This window comes from Rhinichthys klamathensis, unplaced genomic scaffold (genome assembly GCF_029890125.1).
Source record: "Rhinichthys klamathensis goyatoka isolate OS25496 unplaced genomic scaffold, OSU_Roscu_1.1 h1tg000412l_1, whole genome shotgun sequence".
Classification (NCBI taxonomy): domain Eukaryota; kingdom Metazoa; phylum Chordata; class Actinopteri; order Cypriniformes; family Leuciscidae; genus Rhinichthys; species Rhinichthys klamathensis.
Window position 1 is genome coordinate 1447671 of NW_026606912.1, and position 20239 is coordinate 1467909.

Consider the following 20239-nt stretch of genomic DNA (forward strand, 5'->3'; position numbering starts at 1 on the left):
TCTTTTATGTAAAATATCTTATTCAGGACAGTATAGGCTACTAAATAAAAAATAACATGCATTTTTTATCCATCTAAGATAGCCTGATCACGACTGTGGATATATAAGAATTTCTAGGCTAAAAAATAATAATTAGGTGTCACTTTTTATTTGTTTTAGTTGTTCGAGGCCTGTGTTTACTCTGTTTCTGCTTCATTAGTCTTGCACATGGAGTCGAGCTGAAGGGCGGGGCCCGATGGAGCCAACAGACGTGAAGTCTGGATCAGTACACTTCCTTTCTCTGGATGTCAGACAGTCTGAGGAAAACTCAATTGTGGGTCAAACTCGATGTACTTTATTTTAAATGCGCTCCAAAGCGTTAGTTTTAAATAGTTTAGGGCTGGAAGTTTGGTGGGAGCAAGATTACGGGACGGGATAGCACACTTGAGAAGTAGGGAGCTTTCTGTAAAGAATCTAATGAACCGCGCAAAAAGTTAGACATAAGTGGGATCTTTACGGATAAGAAAACCTGAAGATTTGAATGATGACTGAGAAAGAGTTGGTGATTGACGACATCATAACAGGTAAGATAAATCGCATTTTAGAAAGTTTGAGCAGTCCATTCTATGATGCAACCCGTTATTAACGCCCACAGTGTCACGATATCATTACTGTAGGCTAAGTGCATTCACAAACCCTTGAGAAAGATCTACACATCGCATTTTAATAATAGTCGTAGCCTATACTAGCCTACTTATCTGCGATGGGCTAGCTTTGTATAAAAAAGTACGTTAGTTTAAACAGGAAATAATGTAAAATAGGCTACTACAGTAAAACTTGTACTACAAAAAAATGGGTTAACTTTGGATAAGTAGGCATAGACCTAGCCTAAGTTATATGATTTAATGACACATTTATTGTCGTCTCAGTATTTTACGATAATGTAGCCTACTGGCAAGCTGGCAGCTTTTACCGTAGGCTGAACATTTTCTATAGTGTAACGTTAGCCTATTCCTGGAACGCACATGCTGCACGCTGCTATCTGTATTGCATCGGACTGGATGTAAACATTAATATTCCACCTCTAGCGCATTATTAGGCTTATCTTTTAAGACATTTATTCCCTGCACGACTCTGCATATAATGTCCTCGCCGGGGAAAATCTGCTTGTGACTTTAAAAGCGCAGTGTGGACTTGGGTGACTGAGATAGTAGCGGTGCAGAGTTGGGTCACGTGGTCTCACTCCTGGGAGCTTTGAGTCAATGCAGCAAAAGTCAGCACGCTCCACCATCATCATCCCAGGTGAAGCCGGAACGAGGTAGGGCTCCTCAACCAGCGACCCAAACTCACCACAGAGCTTAAATATACTTTCATAACGCATATTAAAACGGTTCAGTACTCGTTTTGACACGGAATAATCGCAATGCAGAGAAATGCAGTAATGCGACCGTTTATGGCTCTGGGATCACAACAGCATTTCCTACAGTAGCGGGGATGTTAATTTTGCTTGCTTCAAGGTTTGGCATGTTTCTGACAGTTTTGCGCATGGGAAGGTAAATTAGCACATGTACTGCTTGTTGTCTGTCCTTTAGGAAGGACGCCAGTTTGACTGCTGATGTGATGTAATATGATTCAGGATGGGCGCATCTCTGACACAGCAAGAGCATCTGTAAGATAGTCATCATGAGTGTTTCCTAGAGACTGTTTCCTAGAGACTGTTTCCTAGAGACTGCAGTAACGTTAGACAGCATTAGACCGCAGCATCAAGGTGATATTCGAAGATGCGTACATCTTCACGACATTGCCGTCTTTTCGTACAAATCGTGAATGAATTGTTCTTTTGTATCGGATCTTTTGAGTAGATCGGTTGAACCGGTTCTGTCTGGATGAACCGTTCACAAATCGGACTAACGTTACCGGTAATTGGGTCCGAGCGGATCACTGACTCGTTAAACTGAGAACCGATTCGTTATGAACCGAGAACTGATGAGTGTGAGTTGATGAATCTAAAAGTTATTTCTGCAGTTACAAATAAAATGTATTAAATGCATGTTTATGACTTGATTGTATTAGTTTTATCAACACGCATTCTAAAGTTGTGTTTTAATAAATAGCTTTTTATTAAAAAGTGCAAAAATCTTTTCAAACAAGAGATGTAAATACATATTTTGGTTCTAAGTTTTTACGAGTGGAAATTACCAGCAATTTGTTTTCATACGCATTATTGCATGGTTTAAGGTTTAAGGGCACATATCGGAGACCACGTGATGACGCAGTTATGTCGTAGCGCTGAATAACTGAATCATTTTTGATGATTCCCAAAGAATCGACTAGCTGAAATGAGTCGTACTGTAAACGTTTTCGATAGACCAGGATGTTGAAGATCTGACACTGGCGTGCTAATTGCAACGTGCTGGGAAATTTGCATAGGAACATTGAACTTGCTGCCAAATGTTTTTTTTGGACCATTTGCCTGTTGAAATGTGCAAATGAACTCCATAATGTCCTCACCTACTGCCTTGAGTGTTTGTGTGTAACAGTTTTAACCTTTGCGTCGGCAGCCTCTGGTCAGGGTGCCAATAGCAGAATAAAAACACCCCCCCCCACCCCCCAGCACATTCCCACGGTGCCACTTCGGGCTGGAGTATAAAGGAGTCATTGTTTGAGTCAAGGGGAAAAGGCCTCATAGGTAGCACATAGAGGCGGGTACAGAAGAGAAGACTAGACTCAGAAATGGTTTATTAGATGGGTAGTTTTGCGTATTGCATGTTGGAAGCCTTATGTAAACAAACAAAGTCTTTCAGACTTTAGATGCATTTCTTCATGCGTTTTCACTCCAATATATGTTTATCTAAAGTTGACATTTTCACTAGTCTGCCTATAAATGTTCCCATAAAGCTGTATTTGATCATTCTTTTTGATGCCTTGCATCTGGGCTCTGAGCAGTACAAATAATAATATAATTTTATTGTAAATAATAATGTAATTGAAGTTTGTTGCATATAAACTATTAATAGAGATGATTGCATTTGATGTATTTGGTTAAGAAGTATGGGAATCTGTGTTTGCTTTATAATGGATCACCCAGGGTGCGTGACCATTAGCCACACAACAGCATGCATTTGGAGTACAGTGGGGCGGACTGCAACGGTGAACATGGTTGCAGTGGACTGCCTGGTGCAGTTAAACAGTCTGGTGCACGTGGCTGGGGCAGGACTGCCTAGTCAGCATGGATGAGATAGGGGGTATTCATGCCTGTCTGCAGCATTCATGCATGCAAAAACACACAGACTGTGACCAGCTAACAGCACATACACATATGAGTGGCAAACAAACATGCACAAACTAACACATGCATGCCCGGATCCCTATAACTCTGGGCTCAGCAGTATGACGTGACCAACAGAGCAATGATAATGTCCACTGTCAGGGTGTGGCCACAAGACGTGATGTGGATCCACATCTGTTTAAATAGCCACAGTCCAGACACATGGCTGAGGAGAGAATATGTAGTGATGGTATTGGTCTTTAGAAATGTATGAGCAAATAAATTATTCACATGCACAGACATGCAAACATATTTTTGCTGGATGTGTGTTTTATTAACCAGTGCAATATTTTCTGCATTCCCATCATGTGCTCTGCGAGTCAATTGCAAGTCTTGTCCTTAGCTGGCAGGGGGTGTCTGGGCCCTGGGTGTGTGTTTGGAGAGGCAGGACGACACGGTGATGTAATTTAAAGCGGAGCCATTAGCGTCTCTGTTTGAGGTCAGCTCAATGCCTTTTAGCTTCACACACACACGTTCGCTTAGAACGTCTCAATTTGATGAGTGCTGTCTGTAGTCAGCATCTGTTTAGGTCAAACCCCCTCTCTCTTCTCTCTCTCTCTCTCTCTCTCTCTCTCTCTCTCTCTCTCTCTCTCTCTCTCTCTCTCTCTCTCTCTCTCTCTGCTCTCTCTCTCTCTCTCTCTCTCTCTCTCTCTCTCTCTCTCTCTCTCTCTCTCTCTCTCTCTCTCTCTCTCTCTCTCTCTCATTCCCTCATTCCTTTCTCCTTTAATACAATCAGTGCTAGAATAAGGTTTTGATCTCCAAAATGTTTATTATATCCCTCATGGTTTAGACTTTTATATTAAAACTTTAAATGTTATTTATGCCTTAATGGCAACTTGAAAGTCTGTTCTACAAATCTTTAGCTTTGGATGCAATTCATTTGAGCTAAAATACAAATCTTAGTGACTATATCCGCAGAGTTTTTTTGAGGCATAAAAACTTGCAGATGGGATAGTGTTTTTTTTTTCTAATTGAAAAACGTGCTGTGAATGATGTAGACATTTGGAAACCTGCTACGACACTCACAAAAGCCCAAAAATTCCATTCTGGCATTACGTCATGGTATAGGTATTAGCTGCGGTTGCCTCGGTTCCCAAAGAGAAGGAGAGAGAAGTTATAAAAAGGGGGAGCAGGGGCGTCTTTTGTGTCAACAGACCATCTACGTGATCATGAGAATGTTACACCTTTTGGATGTTCCAATTAAAACCCATATGAGTCTTCACAACTGAAAATATATCACTTTTTAGCACCCTTTATACACAAAGTCATGCTTTTATTTACGATACGCGTCTGCCAAGAGACAGCCATTCAGGCCAAGAAAACTCCACCCAGCACATATGTTCTCATGCTGTACATCTGTGATATCTGTGACCGTCAGCTCAGTAAATCATGTGCATCTAGGCAGTTTCACAAATTAACTTCTTTATTAAGAGGCTGTGTACCTGAACCATATTTGAGGCTGTATTAGTCATACTTTTTTCAGGATTCTTTGATGAATAGGAAGTTCAAAAGAACAGCATTTATTTGGAATAGTTTTTTTTTTAACATTGCATCATTGCTGGATAAAATTATTCATTTTTTAACATTTAAAAAAAAAATCGTACTGACTCAACTTTTGAACAGTAGTGTATTTAAAAGCACACAAATTCTAAGTCTGAACGATTATGCCTGTTATATTTTGAAATTAAACCAAACTTCAGTTCAAATACAAAAGTAGCTGTAGAAATGTGCATAACATAATAAAAAACGGTCTAAATTGTCACTGCAGATGTGTCTGCTAAACCCATTACTAGAACAGCCTAGGATACAGTAATATGAAATATTCAATCAACTCATAAAAGGGGATTTATTTGAAATTAATTTGATTTTCATTTGAAATATCTATGGCATTTTTGTCACAGTGGCATTTTTTTAATCAGGTATTATTAAGTGGGTTTTTTTGTGCTGTGAAGTACAGAAAGGTTTTGGCCAGTGAGTTTTACTAAAACAAAAATTAGAAACACAAACGCAGTGACCCATAAAACCTTCTTACACCTAAGAATAACTTAGCAGATAGTCGACACAGATGTCCAATATATGTTTACTGTGTGTATGTGTTTGAGAGCAAATTTGGTTTGTATGACCTAACTCAGTTCTGACCCAAATCTAGTCTATTACTCACAGAGTTACTGGGTCTGTCATGCTGTGCTGGTGGTTCACTTTGCATTGGAGACGGTTTGAATAATTTCACATATGTGAATAATTCAGGTACCCCTTTTGGTAGTATCGAGAGAGGTGGTGTAACCAGCCACACAAATTTTACTCATAGTTCGGAGACAAATTTATCTTCAGTTTGAGTATAAAAATTGATATTGATGTATTTAGCTGGATCACAGAATGTTATTGACACATTTGAGTTGCTTCAGACACCTTTAATACGAAATTGTGGTTTTATTTTTTGTAGCTTTCTGCAAATGGTGGGCGTAAAAAGAAACCTTTACATGCCGCCAGGAAGCCTTGATTCGTCGTAGTGTATTCCCTGTGGGCTTGACTGCACTATGTGAGGAAAACCAACCCCTCCAGCGTGAAGAGAAATGCCAATAATCCAGTCAAGCTGTGTCTGGCCTTCAGTCTCAGGGGCAATGGGGGGTTGATGCATGGATATATATATACTCAGTAGCTTATAATGGCATTATAGGGAAGCATGTACTTCATGTGTGCTGCACAGAGTTTAGCCTGACCTTCAGACTCCTAGCATGACTCCAGGAAGACTGTTTACATGGAGTTTAGCTTTGGAGGTGGAAATAGGCCTAATTTAAGATCTATTTAGTCAATGCTATGCAGAAATTGAAGGCATAGTTAAATAAAAAAATGTCATGTCATCATTTACTTACCCTGGCACACGTTATTCCAAACTTGTTACTTTTCTTTTTTCTGTGGAAGAAGATATATTGAAGAATGTTGGTTAGCAGAAACAAAAAACAGACATTCTCAAAATAGCTTCTTTTGTGTTGCACAGAAGGAAGAAAGTCATACATATTATCGGTAAGTATGATTATGACAGGAGTTGAACGATTGAACTTTGCTCCAACAAGATTAGTAAGCAATTTTATCACACTACTCTTGCGTTAATATGTAGGCTTGCCTATAATGTCACGTTAGTCTTTCTTGTGGCTATACTTTCAAACAAATCAAAATTATTTAGGCCTACGTGGTAATCGACAGAATGTCACAGATGAAAGAGTTTGACTTGGTTTGACTTTGAATGCAAAACATTTGTTGAACTAAATGTTTTTCAAGAATGCGCACAGTCTGAAAGTTGCTGATTTACCATTTACTGTGGATTGTTGTGTCATTTGTGATTGTTTGAGTTTGAGAGGTTTTTTTACGCTTTGTGAGCTGTAATCAGGCTGTCCAAAACCAGATGCACAGGAAGGAAGACTATTGTAACTCCAAGAGGCTATTTTTAGAATTTCCTTACGGAGACACAACAAGCACACAAATACACATAGAAATACTTAGACTTTCAACTTTTGGGTGTCTTCCTCTCTTTCAAAAGACTCTTTATTGTTCTGGACTGGAGCCTGTGCTCTTCTGACAGTTTAGATCTAAACCATATGTGTTCTCCCAGGGAACATTGGGCGATACACCTTTGGTACGTCCGAAATCCCATACTGTATAGTAGGTACTTCATTTGGTTTAAAACTTAATTCGCGACCGTTAAAAACGTATGTTCTATATAGAATGAGTGTCTGAATGAAATCTGGACGTACTACATCCGCTATGTTGTCATTATCAGCGTCAGTTGCGTAGCTTCACTGCCATTCACAAATCCTCTCCTGTGGCCTCACGCAACGGGATAGTAAAGTGTCCATCGTATGCACACTTCAGAGTCTCGCCGGAAGTAATAGGTCATCCAAGGATTTTTCACCAAGTTTTATGAATACTATTAATTCGATACTACTCGTTTTTCGCCTACTTTATGTTATGAAAGTAGGCATATTTGGACACAGTGCTTCATTCAGTTCAAGGAATCCCTTATTTCTCTCAGTTTACTACATTACATTTGATCTCTTAGTAAGTGTTTTTTTTTATTAACAAGTTTCCATCTGACGTGCAGATAAGGTTAGAGGTTAGATTTTTTTTTTAAAGACGTATCTAATGCTCACCAAGTCTGGATTTATTTGATCATAATTAAATACTGTAACAACAATAATATTGTGAAATACTATTACAATTTTAAATAACTGTTTATTATTTAAATGTTTTTTACAATGCAATTTATTCCTGTGATGGCAAAGCTGAATTTTCAGCATCATAACTTTGTTGATTTGGTGCTCAAGAAAAATGTATCACTACTTTAATCATGTTTTAAATAGCAGCATTTATTTGAAAAATAAATATTATAATCATAATAATAATCAGATTTATAATATATATCTGCACTGTAACTTTTGATCAATTTAATTAGTTAATTTATTTTGAAAAGCAAAATTTATCTGACCAAAAGGGTAAACTTCAGTCAATGAATCAATATCAGACAGGTTTTGGAATCCAGAACAACTTGGTTTCATCAGTTTCAGTAGATTGCACCAGGCAGACATGATTACAGTGAATCTGAATGAATGAATCCTTATATCTTCCGTTTGAACCCACCTAGTGAACTGATGGCAGTTTTGCAGTATCATCATCCCACAGAGCTTACACAGCTCCATTTGACTGACACTGCTGCTGGATCTTGCTGAGTTCACAGGCGACTCTGATCTCTCAACTATTCTAGTATAACATATTAACGTTGCAAAGGGAAAGCTGCTCTGTTGTGTAGATGCACCTGCAGGTTAACTTACATCTCTATTCAGCACTGCAAAAAATCAATTCTCTCTCTCTCTTTCTGCTCCTCTCAGTAGGCCATGTATCATGTATCTCTGAGGTAATGGGGCACTGGTGTTGATTTGGGAGGAGGCTGAGGCTGTTCGTATGAGATGATGTGTGTCGTATGCCCCTCTAAACAGTCGAAAAAGCATATGTAATGCTATTTATGAGTTTTGGCTTTAGGTTTAGGGTGGTGGTGACAGAGTTGTAGATGCAGATGTCAAAACACTCATCCGCTCTATATCTTTGGTAATGTAATGGGAGTTTTCTGCTCTCTTCAAACCCTCTAATTTTTCTCCAAACTTTACATTCCAGGAAATCCTACAGACGCATACTTTCATATCCAGCCTGGCTGAGTCTGAAACTCTCAGATATGTTCATTATGTTTCTTAGCATCTAATAGTAAACCGAATCATCAGCTAAAACGGCTAACAAGCTAACAGAATTGTGTTCTGTAGGAAGTAGTTTATCTTAAAGCCTCTCAGTGTTCAAATTTTCCTAAAATCTAGATAGATTTATGAGTAATGTGTGCGACTAGGAAGGCCCAATATATATCGGCCAATATTGGATATTTAATTTGTTCATGCTCATTGTTAGTTATCGCTCGCTTAAAGTTAATCTTTAAAATTACGAATAATCTAATAATTTAATAACTCTGTTAAAGGTACACTATGTAACTTTTGGCACTCTGGCAGTTAACAAACAAAACTGTGTGCATATTTGCGGAAGAACATTGGAGATGGTGGCGCTGCTAAGTTATGTTACTTAAAGTGCCCCTATTATGGATTTTTGAAAATGACCTTTCATGTAGTGTGTAGGGATGGGACGATTACCGGTTTCACGATAAACCACGATAAAATGTCCTGGCGGTTAGTATTATCGTTTAAAATTTAATTATCATAAAAACCGTGTTTGATTATCGTGATTTTGAAAACTCGCGGTAAATCCTGTCCAGCCAGAATCAGTCTGACGCAGGCGCGAGCACTCAGCAGGCGCGCAGATGCAATGTTGTTTTTTTGCGCGAGAAGACATGGCGGAAGTCAGTGACAGCGCACGGGAGATTTTTCAGCCATCCAAGAGGACAAAATCGGAGGTACGGTCGTATTTTGGCTATTACAAGAGTCCCGAGGGCAATTTAATCGAGGATGGGCACCCTGTCTGCAAATCTTGCAAGAGGAAAGTCGCTGCAAAAGGGGGAAACACGTCAAATCTGCTAAGTCATCTAACGTTACGTGACAACCACCCACTGAGTTAATTTTTACCTTAATACCACAACTAACTTGGGCAAATAATTAGACAAAAAATTTATTGGAGATGAATTATTTCATTATCTCACTTGTAATTATTGCAAAGCTTCCGCGAAGAGAAAAGTTTTACAGCAAGTGGATTTGAGCCAAGACGAACGAACATATTCAAACTATTAAGGGTGACATTTAAGGGATAATGTATTGTATTCATTCATAGTAAACTTATTACAGTTTTATTTTTTTATTTTTTACCACAGAAATAATTTAAGGGACATGAAATATTGAATTGTGATTAACTTAATGTTTTTAAATCTTGCCGGTTTATAAATCCATTATACAAGTTACAGTGTCCAAATCAATCGTAAAGTAAATGTGATCACTACAACAATATTGTAGTAGTATTAATACTAAATTACTCTGATTTAATTTTCAAAACTGAGACGCAAGACATACACATTTGAATGAAACCAGAGATTGCGTCCACGGTGATCCGAGACATGGATGTGCGCTGTGTAGTGCGTTGCTATTTACAACAGTCATTATAAGTATTCCAGTAGTTTAGTCACCCTGACCCAACCAACATATTTTGTTCATTTAAAGTGTGTGTGCGTGCGTGCGCGCGTGTGTGTGTGAGTGTGAGAGAGAGAGAGAGAAAGTGATTTATTAATAATAATAATATTCAGTCATAATAACTTACACACATCCATAAGTGTTATTATCATTATTGATGATAGGGTTTAATGACGGGTTCATTAAAATCTGCACTAGGAAAACTTATACCTCTCACTCTCAGGGCTCCATGTTAATGTTAATATAATGTTTATGCTTAAAAAAGTGCATAGCTGCTAGCTTGCTAATTGTATTTTTTTGTTTGTTGATTTTCAAATGTTTTCAGGGTGAGCATCAGTTCTTTTTGAACATTTCCATCTCATTTTAACAAAACCGTGATAATATTGATAATCGTGATAACTTTGGTCACTATAATCGTGATATGAAATTTTCATACCGTCCCATCCCTAGTAGTGTGTAACATAGCTCTAAGTGAATGAAAACATCCTGCAAAGATTTAAATCTGAAAGTAAGAGTCGACTGAGTTAGGGCTGGGCGATAAAACGGGATCGGTATTTATCGACGGTACACCGTCGGTAACGATATAAAACATGATCGATAGGCTATAACGCTTGATGTTTTCATTAAAATGCGCGCAACTCACCCGTTGGATCTTACTCATCCGTTCACATATCACATTATTTGTTCATCCTTCAAATATTACCCCCATTTATAAAACTAAAAGTTTCAAGATCAAAACTCACACATTTTTTTTAAATCAAGGAAATTTGTCTGGCATTTCTTTCTTTTTGCTGTATCGAAAACGTACCGAACCGTAACACCACTGTGTCATATCGAACCGAACCGTGAATTTTGTGAACCGTTATACCCCTACAGATGTTGATCTACCTCAAAGTTTGCCTTGATTGTTCTACGTTACACTTTTACATTGCACACATTTTGTAACATTTTAAGTTCAAGAGTTTCTTTAACACTTACTTTTTTATCTCAATATAAGACATTAAGAAGATATTTTTGTTTACATTCTAAAACTAATAGAATAATTTGTTGTTTGCCTTAATAATGTGGATAAATAAATAAAAACTGGTTTAAATGCAAACTTTTCTACTTGTCTTAAAAAATAAATAAAAAAAAGGTTATAAAAAATGTAAATAATTATCGATACCGAACGATATGAAATATTATTTTGTGATAATTTTTTTTAGCTGTATCGCACAGACATCTGAGTCAATGAAATGAATCGTTTTTCAAACGAGTCATAAGCCGTTTCGTTGTGACGTCAAGACGAAACATTAGCATATTGCCCGCCCAGTTACTGCGTGTGCAGACACCAGGGAAAGCTTGAACCTCAAACCGGCAGCTGATTCCTGTTGATGCTAGATAGAATCATGTCGAGAAGACGCTGTGCTCTACAATGTGAAGGTAAAGCCATTTTTTTTCCCACTGCCCAAGGACAAGCATGTGAAGAATCAGTGGTTAAAGTTAATCCTTACCACGATACCACAGCAGTATAATCCTAAGCTTTTGCTGTGTTCCCTTTATTGTAATGACGACTGCTTCTCAAATCTCGGAGTTCAATGCAGGATTTGCAAAACGCTTGCTCTTGAAAGATGGTGTTCAAAATACTTTGTTTTGAGTTTTATATTGTGTGGGTCTCCTGCTAACTGGTTAACTCACATTATTACTGTCTTACTGAAATACTTCTGTTAATCAGTTGTGGGCCACTATTACCTACAACTGTGTCTATTAATGCAGATTGCAGAATCTGTCGTTCTCACTACTTTGAGGGAAGATTAAGCATGGAGCAAGATTTGTATGGAAGCAAATAAGAGACATAATTATTTGAAATTTAACAGCCACTGAATAGGCCTACTTAGTTTTGAAATATTTTATTTTGAAAAACATTAATCTGAATTTATTTGCTCTGAATTCACCCCTTTGAAATAATTTTACTTTGGAAACCATGTATCTGAATTTATTTGTTTCGAATTTACCTCTGGCATTTAAATAGGCCTATGAAAATTCTTGATTTCCATTTTAAAAACCTGAATTTCGATGAATATTTTTCAATGCTAACAAATTCAGATACAAAAAAAATCAACTTACAGAATTTCAGATAAAATAGATTCAGGTTGATCAAATTTGATTGCTCAAATTCAGATTGAAAAATTCAAGTTAAATATTCACATGGTAACATCCGGGCCACCCAGGATAGGAAAAACAGCTGAGCCTGTGTAGAGACAGAGCGTGTTTAGGCCACACCCACACCGGGGGGAAACAATCCAACCATCTCCATTGACTTTGCATTGCGAGAGGCTGCCTCCTTATAACATAACAAAAGACAGAAAAATGCCTAAAAGCTGCTGTGTGACAAGGTGTACAGCAAACAAGCTAAAAAAAAACGGAAATACATTTTTATAAGCTTCCGAACCGTAAAAGCCAGCCTTTAAGGAGAAAAGAAGTAGATAGGCTATAGGCAATAAGACGTGAAGCATCAGCAGGAAGAATGGGTAAATGTAAGTCATGATGTCATGTTGCCTCTTCTTAGGTTCACATAGGGTGGTGAAATAAGCAATCGACATGGTTAAAATTATGAATGTTTTTTTGTGTTTTATTTTTTACAATATCATGTCACGTTCCAGTGGGCGTAGTTCTCTCAGACTAGTTTGAGAAATAGTTGTGCTCTTTCTCCATTGATCCACTTTTATGTCCTGAACAAATTGTTTTTGGGGTCGACAGCCTATAAAAAATAATTTCTTCGTTATTTAGCTTGTTTGCTGTACACCTTGTCTCACAACGGCTTTTAGACATTGTTTTGTTTTTTGTTATAAGTCATAAATGACGAGGCAGCCTCTCGCAATGCAAATCAATGGAGATGGTTGGATTGTTTTCCCCCCGGTGAGGCGTGGCCTATCCTGAATTTTTCGATCTGAATTTGAGCAGTCGAATTTGATCATTCTGAATCTATTTTAACTGAAATTCTGTAAGTTTATTTTTTTTTTTGCATCTGAATTTGTGAGCATTGAAAAATATTAATCGAAATTCAGGTTTTTAAAATGGAAATCAAGAATTTTCATAGGCCTATTTAAATTCGAAACAAATAAATTCAGATACATGGTTTCCAAAGTAAAATAATTTCAAAGGGAAAATGTGGTGATGTGCAAATGTATATTATGAGACAATGAAACCGTTTTTTTTTTACCTTTGATGCATGTAAACCTGTTGTAGGAGACTCCAAAACAACATTAGGAAACTTTAAAATAGCATAATAGGGGCACTTTAAAAACCACTTGCTTAACCATCACAAAATAGGTCTTATTTTAAAGCTAGAAGCTTGGCTTTACAGTGAATATAGGGAATATGACCATCACTTAAAGCTGCCGTCTGCATCATTTTTTTTAATCATATTCAGTGAAATGGACACTATAATCCGACAGAACAACATAAATAAAGTGGTTTTAGAAAAAAACCCGAGCTTCTAACTCCACCTGGAGCGTTATTTGTTTTGCAAAAATCCACAGCTCCCGGATCATCGGGTCCAATCAGCGCAGGGGGGTGTGAGATCTGACTGTCAATCACAGATCGGGCACACGCCACCCCTCGCGCACGTTACAATCACATGCACACGCCTGAAGTTCGCGCAGTAAGGTGTGTAATGTGAGTGAGTGCTGTGTGATCAGGCGCTGCCGTTCTCTTCTCAGGAGCTGGTGTTCTTGGCACTGATGTTCTCGGCGCTGATGTTCTCAGCGCCGCCCGTCAAAATAAGAGTCCCGCTTCCAACACATCGGCCAATCAGAAAAACGTATCGACCGATGCCGATATTTAAAAAAAATGGCAAATATCAGCCGATATATCAGCCTTGGCGATACTCCAAACTCACTTCATTACAACAGTTGAGCATCCTTTTGTGAGATGATGTGGCTTCTTTCACAGAATAAGGCAGTTGTGTGTTTATAAGTCATGTTTAATCAATCAAAGCGTTTCAATCTTCTGTTTATTCAGCTACAGCGATAGGGATTTCCTGGAATGATGTGTGTTATTGTACTTCTGCGGCGGGGCATATTTGGCATGTCTGCGCGAGAGCACGCTCTGGCATTCAGATGGAGCAGCATTTACTACCGATCAGCCGCACTGCACTGACAAGCTGCGCATAAAATAATCGGAGCCTTTGCCAAATCGCGTGGGGTTTCATTGTGGTTAATTGTGCAGCCCTAATACTATCCTGCAATACCGGAGGCTGCAGTTTCAGGACCGCATTTCTAGGACCCTAGTTTTTTGTGACAGTGCCACTGGTGGCTAATGGATTGAAGTCTCACACTGAATTATTATTATTAGTAGTATGAGCTGAACTCAAAGATCTAAGACTTTTTCTATGTACACAAAAGGCCTATTTCTCTCAAATATTGTTCTCAAATCTGTCTAAATCTGTGTTAGTGAGCACTTCTCCTTTGCCGAGATAATCCATCCACCTCACAGGTGTGGCATATCAAGATGCTGATTAGACTGCTTGATTATTGGACGGGGGTTTGCCTTAGGCTGGCCACAATAGAGCATCACAGTCCCGCCCACAGCCGGTGCCGGAAGTAAGAATTCAATACAATTTCTCCAGTGACAGTTGGGGTATAAGCCATAAAAACGTAACCATACGGTAGACTTAAAACCAGCTACGGCTGTACTAAGCGATTGTATATGCTCATATAAACGCCAAAAGTTCATGGGGCACTAACCTTGTTTTGAGATAAATGCCTTTTATTCGCAATGTCTTGGATAAGTACTTCATTACCCACAATCCTGAACAATCCCAAATTGATGCATCTGATTGGTGGAAGTTGTGTAACTGTCTGGTTAAACCCCGCGAAGGTCCGTGAAGACTGAAGATCATTAATAAAAAATAAAATAAAACCCTGTGTTGCGTTTTTGCATTGTACACTTATCAGTGCAATCATGATCTCCTTGGCTGCCATGATGACTTTTTTCAAGGAGGAAAACAAAAGTGTTCAAAGGGGGTGAAAACCACTTCAAATCGGGTCATGTAGTTGAGTGTAGCGTGTCCAAGGGTCAGCTTGTGGGTTTTGTAAGGGCCAGCATGAGGGACAAGACCTACAAAATTGTGGTGAGTTTTGCAGGGAGGTTGGTAACGTTAGTTAGCATGCCATGTAATAAGTGAATAGGTGTGAATAAGAGTTAACAGATGAAATAACTGAACTATACTCCACAGTAATCCTAAAACAAGCTATAAGCTGCATTGGGATAGCAATACGTATTTTTCCCAGAGGATTTTGGGAAATCTGTGGTGAGTGCACCTCTGTCCCTCTAGGGGGGTTCGGGGGCATGCTCCCCCGTAAGAAAATTTTGTGCTTTTTAATGTTAAATTCATCAATCTGATGCACTTTGAGAGTTCAAAATTAAGAGCTTCAACCCATATTAAGTGTGCAAATTGAACAAAGAAAAACTCAAAACTCTTTTAGTTGTGATATAGTGTCTGTCTACATGACACTACTACATAATAGTTATAATATTAATCCCATGGCAGTAATAGCTATATGTTGTAAAACAAATGCACTGACAAATAAAAGCAACTTTCATAATTAGTTTCGTACTAATTTCTATACTTGAAAGAGATAAGCACATGATCTTTTATTTTGACGGAAACAGCATCGATCTTTTATTTTGCCGAAAAACATGGTTGTGCATAGGGGTGCACGATTCAGAAAATGTCACGATTCGATTCGATACCGATTTTTTGTCTCAAGATTCGATTCAAAATCGATTTTCGATTCAAAAACGATTCTCGATTCAAAAAACGATTCGCAGTATATAAATGTAGTTTACTTTTTCCTATGTGATTGATTGCAGTAGACACAATTTAAAAGAACAAAAAACACAACAAATTAAATGTAGTTTGATATTACTTTATATGTTTTCATACAAAAATAAAAACTTTTGCAACTAAAAAGTGCCAAGCTTTGGCCAGCTTTCAAATACATTTAATTCAAGTTTAAAATAAAACTTAAATAAAAAGCTTTTACATTTAGCTTTAAAGTTCTGTAGTCAAATCAAACAATTATGCTAAATGTGGTTTAAGGACTACTTCAGCTACCAGGCTGACTGTTGAAATTTGAACTCGACTGGCCACATTGAACTTCCTAAAAATATATACTAATGTCATAGCTAGAACCCTTGCGAAATTATTTTAAATAGATTTTAAAAAGCCACCGCTACTGGTAACATCTATGGTTAGATTAATTTGTTTAGATCCAGTGAAGTCGTTCATAGGCGTAATTTGCGGGTATCTCCAGTTAACTAGCAGAGCATTCATTTAGTTCGCTATTAAATAAGAGATCTGTTGTTTTTGAAATCAAGCTGCGCGCTCGCGTCCGCTGCTATCAGTGTCATGGATACAGTGTTCTCTGTGGCTCGCGCAGCCTTCACTCGGACACGCGCTTCATATCGCCGTTGTGGAGACTTGATGAACATGATGGGTTTTGATGAGAGAGAGAAAAAACTAAACGAGTGCGGTTTAGAACCCGTAACCTCTGACACGCTTGGCAAAAGATCTACAGAACTCAAACATAAGATCTGCGGATCGATGCATTTATTTACGGGTTGAGCAGAGAGGCTGCAGTTTGACCAGCGGGCGGCAAGAACTTGCAATGTAACTATTTATCAGACCGGCCCTCGCGGCCTCGAAACACTACCGAACCACCGGTAAAAGTCCTGACTCACCCGATTGCCACTCCGCCCGTGCACGCCATTAAAAAAAATATATGAATCGATTTTTGGAATTCTATGAATCGATTCTGAATCGGTAAAGATTGAATCGCGATTCAAATGTGAATCGATTTTTTTGCACACCCCTAGTTGTGCAGATTGGAAATAATGCATAACTGGGTAGTGGGTTCCTACATAGCCTAAGTGTTCTGAAAGTAGCCTAGTTCTGCTTACCACAGTTCCCTGCACTCACTTATTTCTCTCCTTATCCTCCTCACTATCCTCATCAGCCACGGAGGGCCTTTGAAGTTTGTTTTTTTCACGCTATTTCTCTGCGCATTCCTTGCAGTTTCTTCTCCATCGCTCGGACTATTTTGACAGATACACACTGACACTGCTCGCTCACTCAGAGCTCAAAGGGGGAGGAGTTTAAGATGCGATTGGACCAGCCCAGTGTCAATCAAGAAAATAACCAATGGGCCGCTGATCTATGCGTTTCATGTGCCGGTCTGTGAGAGAAAGAATAAACCTACGCTGTGTCCAATGCATTACACCGGCACAAAGATCCCAGCGCCGCCAATTAAGCAAAACTAAACGCAATGGGCCGCCGATGTGCGAGTTTTATAGGCCGTTCAGACAAAAAAAAAATAAAAAATTTAAAGTATGTACCGGCCCACAAAGCACGTCGGCCCACCGGGCAAATGCCCGAAATGCCCGATGGCCAGTCCAGCCCTGATAACAACTGAACTTGCAACCATAGTTGGCTTTGGGAAATACACCCCAGATTGACAGGTCTTGATTTACTATGCACCATAGAATAGGAGCGCACAGCTGAAAAAGCACCGGAAGATCAGCACTCATTTGTTTATTCTATGTACTTTTATTGTGGTGTTTACACCAAGTAGTTCTTATGTTCAGTAAAATTACTTGTTTGGAGGGGTTTTTGGACCCTTGGTTAATTATGTTTCAAATTAAACTGCTTGCATACCTAATCCATTGAATGGCTTCAAGACGTTAATATATTTATAATACCGGTAGTATGTAACTACGGTGCGATCATCGATTAATCATCCCTACTGACAACCCTAACAGACAGAGAGAAAGTAATACGATTGGAGCAGTCGCAGCTGTTGTGTGGCTTCTCTCACCCACTGTGTGTGGGAGGGGTGTTTGTGTATGAATGTGAGTGTTTATTTGTGTGTTTGTGAGTGAATAGGGGCAGCTGGACACAGTTAGTGTGAGCGAGATGACCGGCTGGCTGTGTTTTTGGCATTTATAGTGCTGCGTTTCTGAATGGACCTTCACATACACGTGAACTGGAGCAGCCCTGCCCTGTCAATGGCATGTCTTTGAGATGGCTTGTCTTGATAGCTGTTAGCGGCTTGATAGTATATTATCTGAGCTCAGTGTATTTTGCTTTCAGGCCTTAAAAATGATTTACATTTAATCATTTAGGAGATGCTTTTATCCGAAGCGACTTACAATTGGAAGGAATTGGGATCAAAAATCGCTAAAATTCAAACATTACCCAACCCTAGGTACTTGTATTTTGAAAGTGCCTTCAATCTGGTTAATGAATTTATGTCATTGCTAGCATACACAGACAGAGGGATCTGTAAAGTATTACAACTCGGGATCACACACTACAGTGTAGCTTCAGCTGTAAACTGTACTGTTCACACAGAATTCATTGGAAAGTTATATTTATAAAAAAAAAACGTAAAAAAAAAAACAATTGTTTTTCAGCTTGAGATATGGGTACACTTTACGTTTTCCCTTTTCCTGATCTGTTTTCACTTAACAGGGAATTCTCTACTTGACATCATGATGGATTCGCTTTTCTTTATCTCTGCATTTGGTTATTATTTTTGGAAAAATTTCAAACCAAAAGTTACAGAGTAAGAGGCCATTTGTCTCAGACATGTTGAGATTTGAGAACTGTAAAAAAAATAATATAATTAATAATGGATCAGAACTGTAGTGTGTGATCCAGAGTTGTAATATTTTACAGATGTATCTGTCTGTGTGTGCTAGCCATGGAATAAAATCATCAACCAGATTGAAGGCACTTGAAGAATCTATTTCTCTTTGGAAGTTCAAAATACAAGTACCGGTAGGGTATCGTTAGAATTTTAGCGATTTCTATTCCAATTCTGATTATCAATTCAGTTTTTAGAATCCCCATTTCGATTCCAACATGGTAAAAAAAAAAAATTCAAACATTTAGATATCAAACATATCTATTCCGTGTCTTTTGGCAAAACATCCTGTTGCAGCTGAATACCATGAACAAAAATTAGCAGCCTAAAGAACAGCTAACTAATAAACTAGACTTAATAAGTATCCTAACCTTACAAGTACCCCAGCTGCTCTCATGTTGATCTGTTGAAGATTTGATGAATATGATGAACATAAACTCAACAAAGAAGGGAGGAAGCAGAATGCCTTTTGAGAATGGCAGAAAAAGCCCATTCACATAACATTTTTCTATTGATATCTAATTATCAATAAAAAATAAAAATAAAACAGGAAAGTGACATTTATGACTGGCATTTTGAGTTGATTGTACAACCTTCTTCATATTTAAAAATATCTCTGATTTTTACTCTTCACTTTGACTCAACTATATCACAATGTGGCATATTTTATAGATAATAGATTCCAGACCTAAGATCGCTTTTGTCTGTGCATGTCAGTGGTCCATATATCTCTGAACTCTATTATTTCTGTGTACTGGGCTGCTTGGAATTCTTCTGAATTTGTAATTCCACAGAGGATGGATGACCTCTGACTCCTCCTGCTTCCTGTCAGAATTTTGTATAACATTCCAGAATGGAGCTTGAACACCCCGTTTATTCACTCCCTTTCTCATGTGGACTAGAGGAGGGGTGAAAACAGGATACTTTTTTCTCTCTCCATCCTCTCTCTCATTTGTGTTTATTTTTGCTGCTTGGATCAACGCAAATACTAATGGTTCTAGTATATATGATCGCCTCATTAAAAGAGTCTTTTGTGTTCTGTGTTTTCTGAAACTTTAGATGTGAGTTGGATTTGAACTTTTCCAAAAACCTGCCGAGTAAACATTCAAAATTTTGCTCAATAATAATAATGCACCTGAATGGCCAACAACTTGAAGTGATAACTTCATCTTGATAGTTTTTTACTATATTTTATATTATTTATTGTGTAGGTTTTGTGTTAAAACAGCTCATTATGTCAGCCAATCCTGAGTAAAAATAATTGATTTACATTGGGTTTTTTTTTCTTGTTGACAACAATTCAAGGTACATCTATTCATGTCAGGCCAGTCTGTAGATACATTTCTTTTCATGCTTATGTGTAAATAAGTCTTTAAAACAGCAGGAAAATCAAAGGAATTGGTCCGTTTCACACTCTGGTCATAATGCAAGTAATTTCCCACCGTTTATGCCCATTTTCTGCTTTCCAGTTCCCACGCATGTTTGGATTCTCTGTTGTGACTTAAAGAGCCTTATTGAAAAGACATGTAATACACACACACATACATACAAAACACAATCACAGCCCTAATCAA

At 38.2% G+C, this 20239-nt stretch overlaps 1 protein-coding gene across 3 annotated transcripts in view; it reads left to right on the forward strand.

Moving 5' to 3' along the window:
• The first annotated feature begins 419 nt into the window (after window positions 1-419).
• The window catches only part of hspa12a (heat shock protein 12A), a 51448-nt gene continuing 31628 nt past the window's right edge, over window positions 420-20239 (forward strand). For 2 of the 3 annotated variants that reach the window (XM_056235035.1, XM_056235037.1), the window contains exon 1: window positions 420-563. In XM_056235035.1, the coding sequence (XP_056091010.1) occupies window positions 521-563 (43 nt within the window). In that variant the 5' untranslated portion in view covers window positions 420-520. Of the gene's footprint in view, window positions 564-1145; window positions 1298-20239 lie in introns of those variants that run through there. The other variant, XM_056235036.1, reaches the window with a different exon arrangement.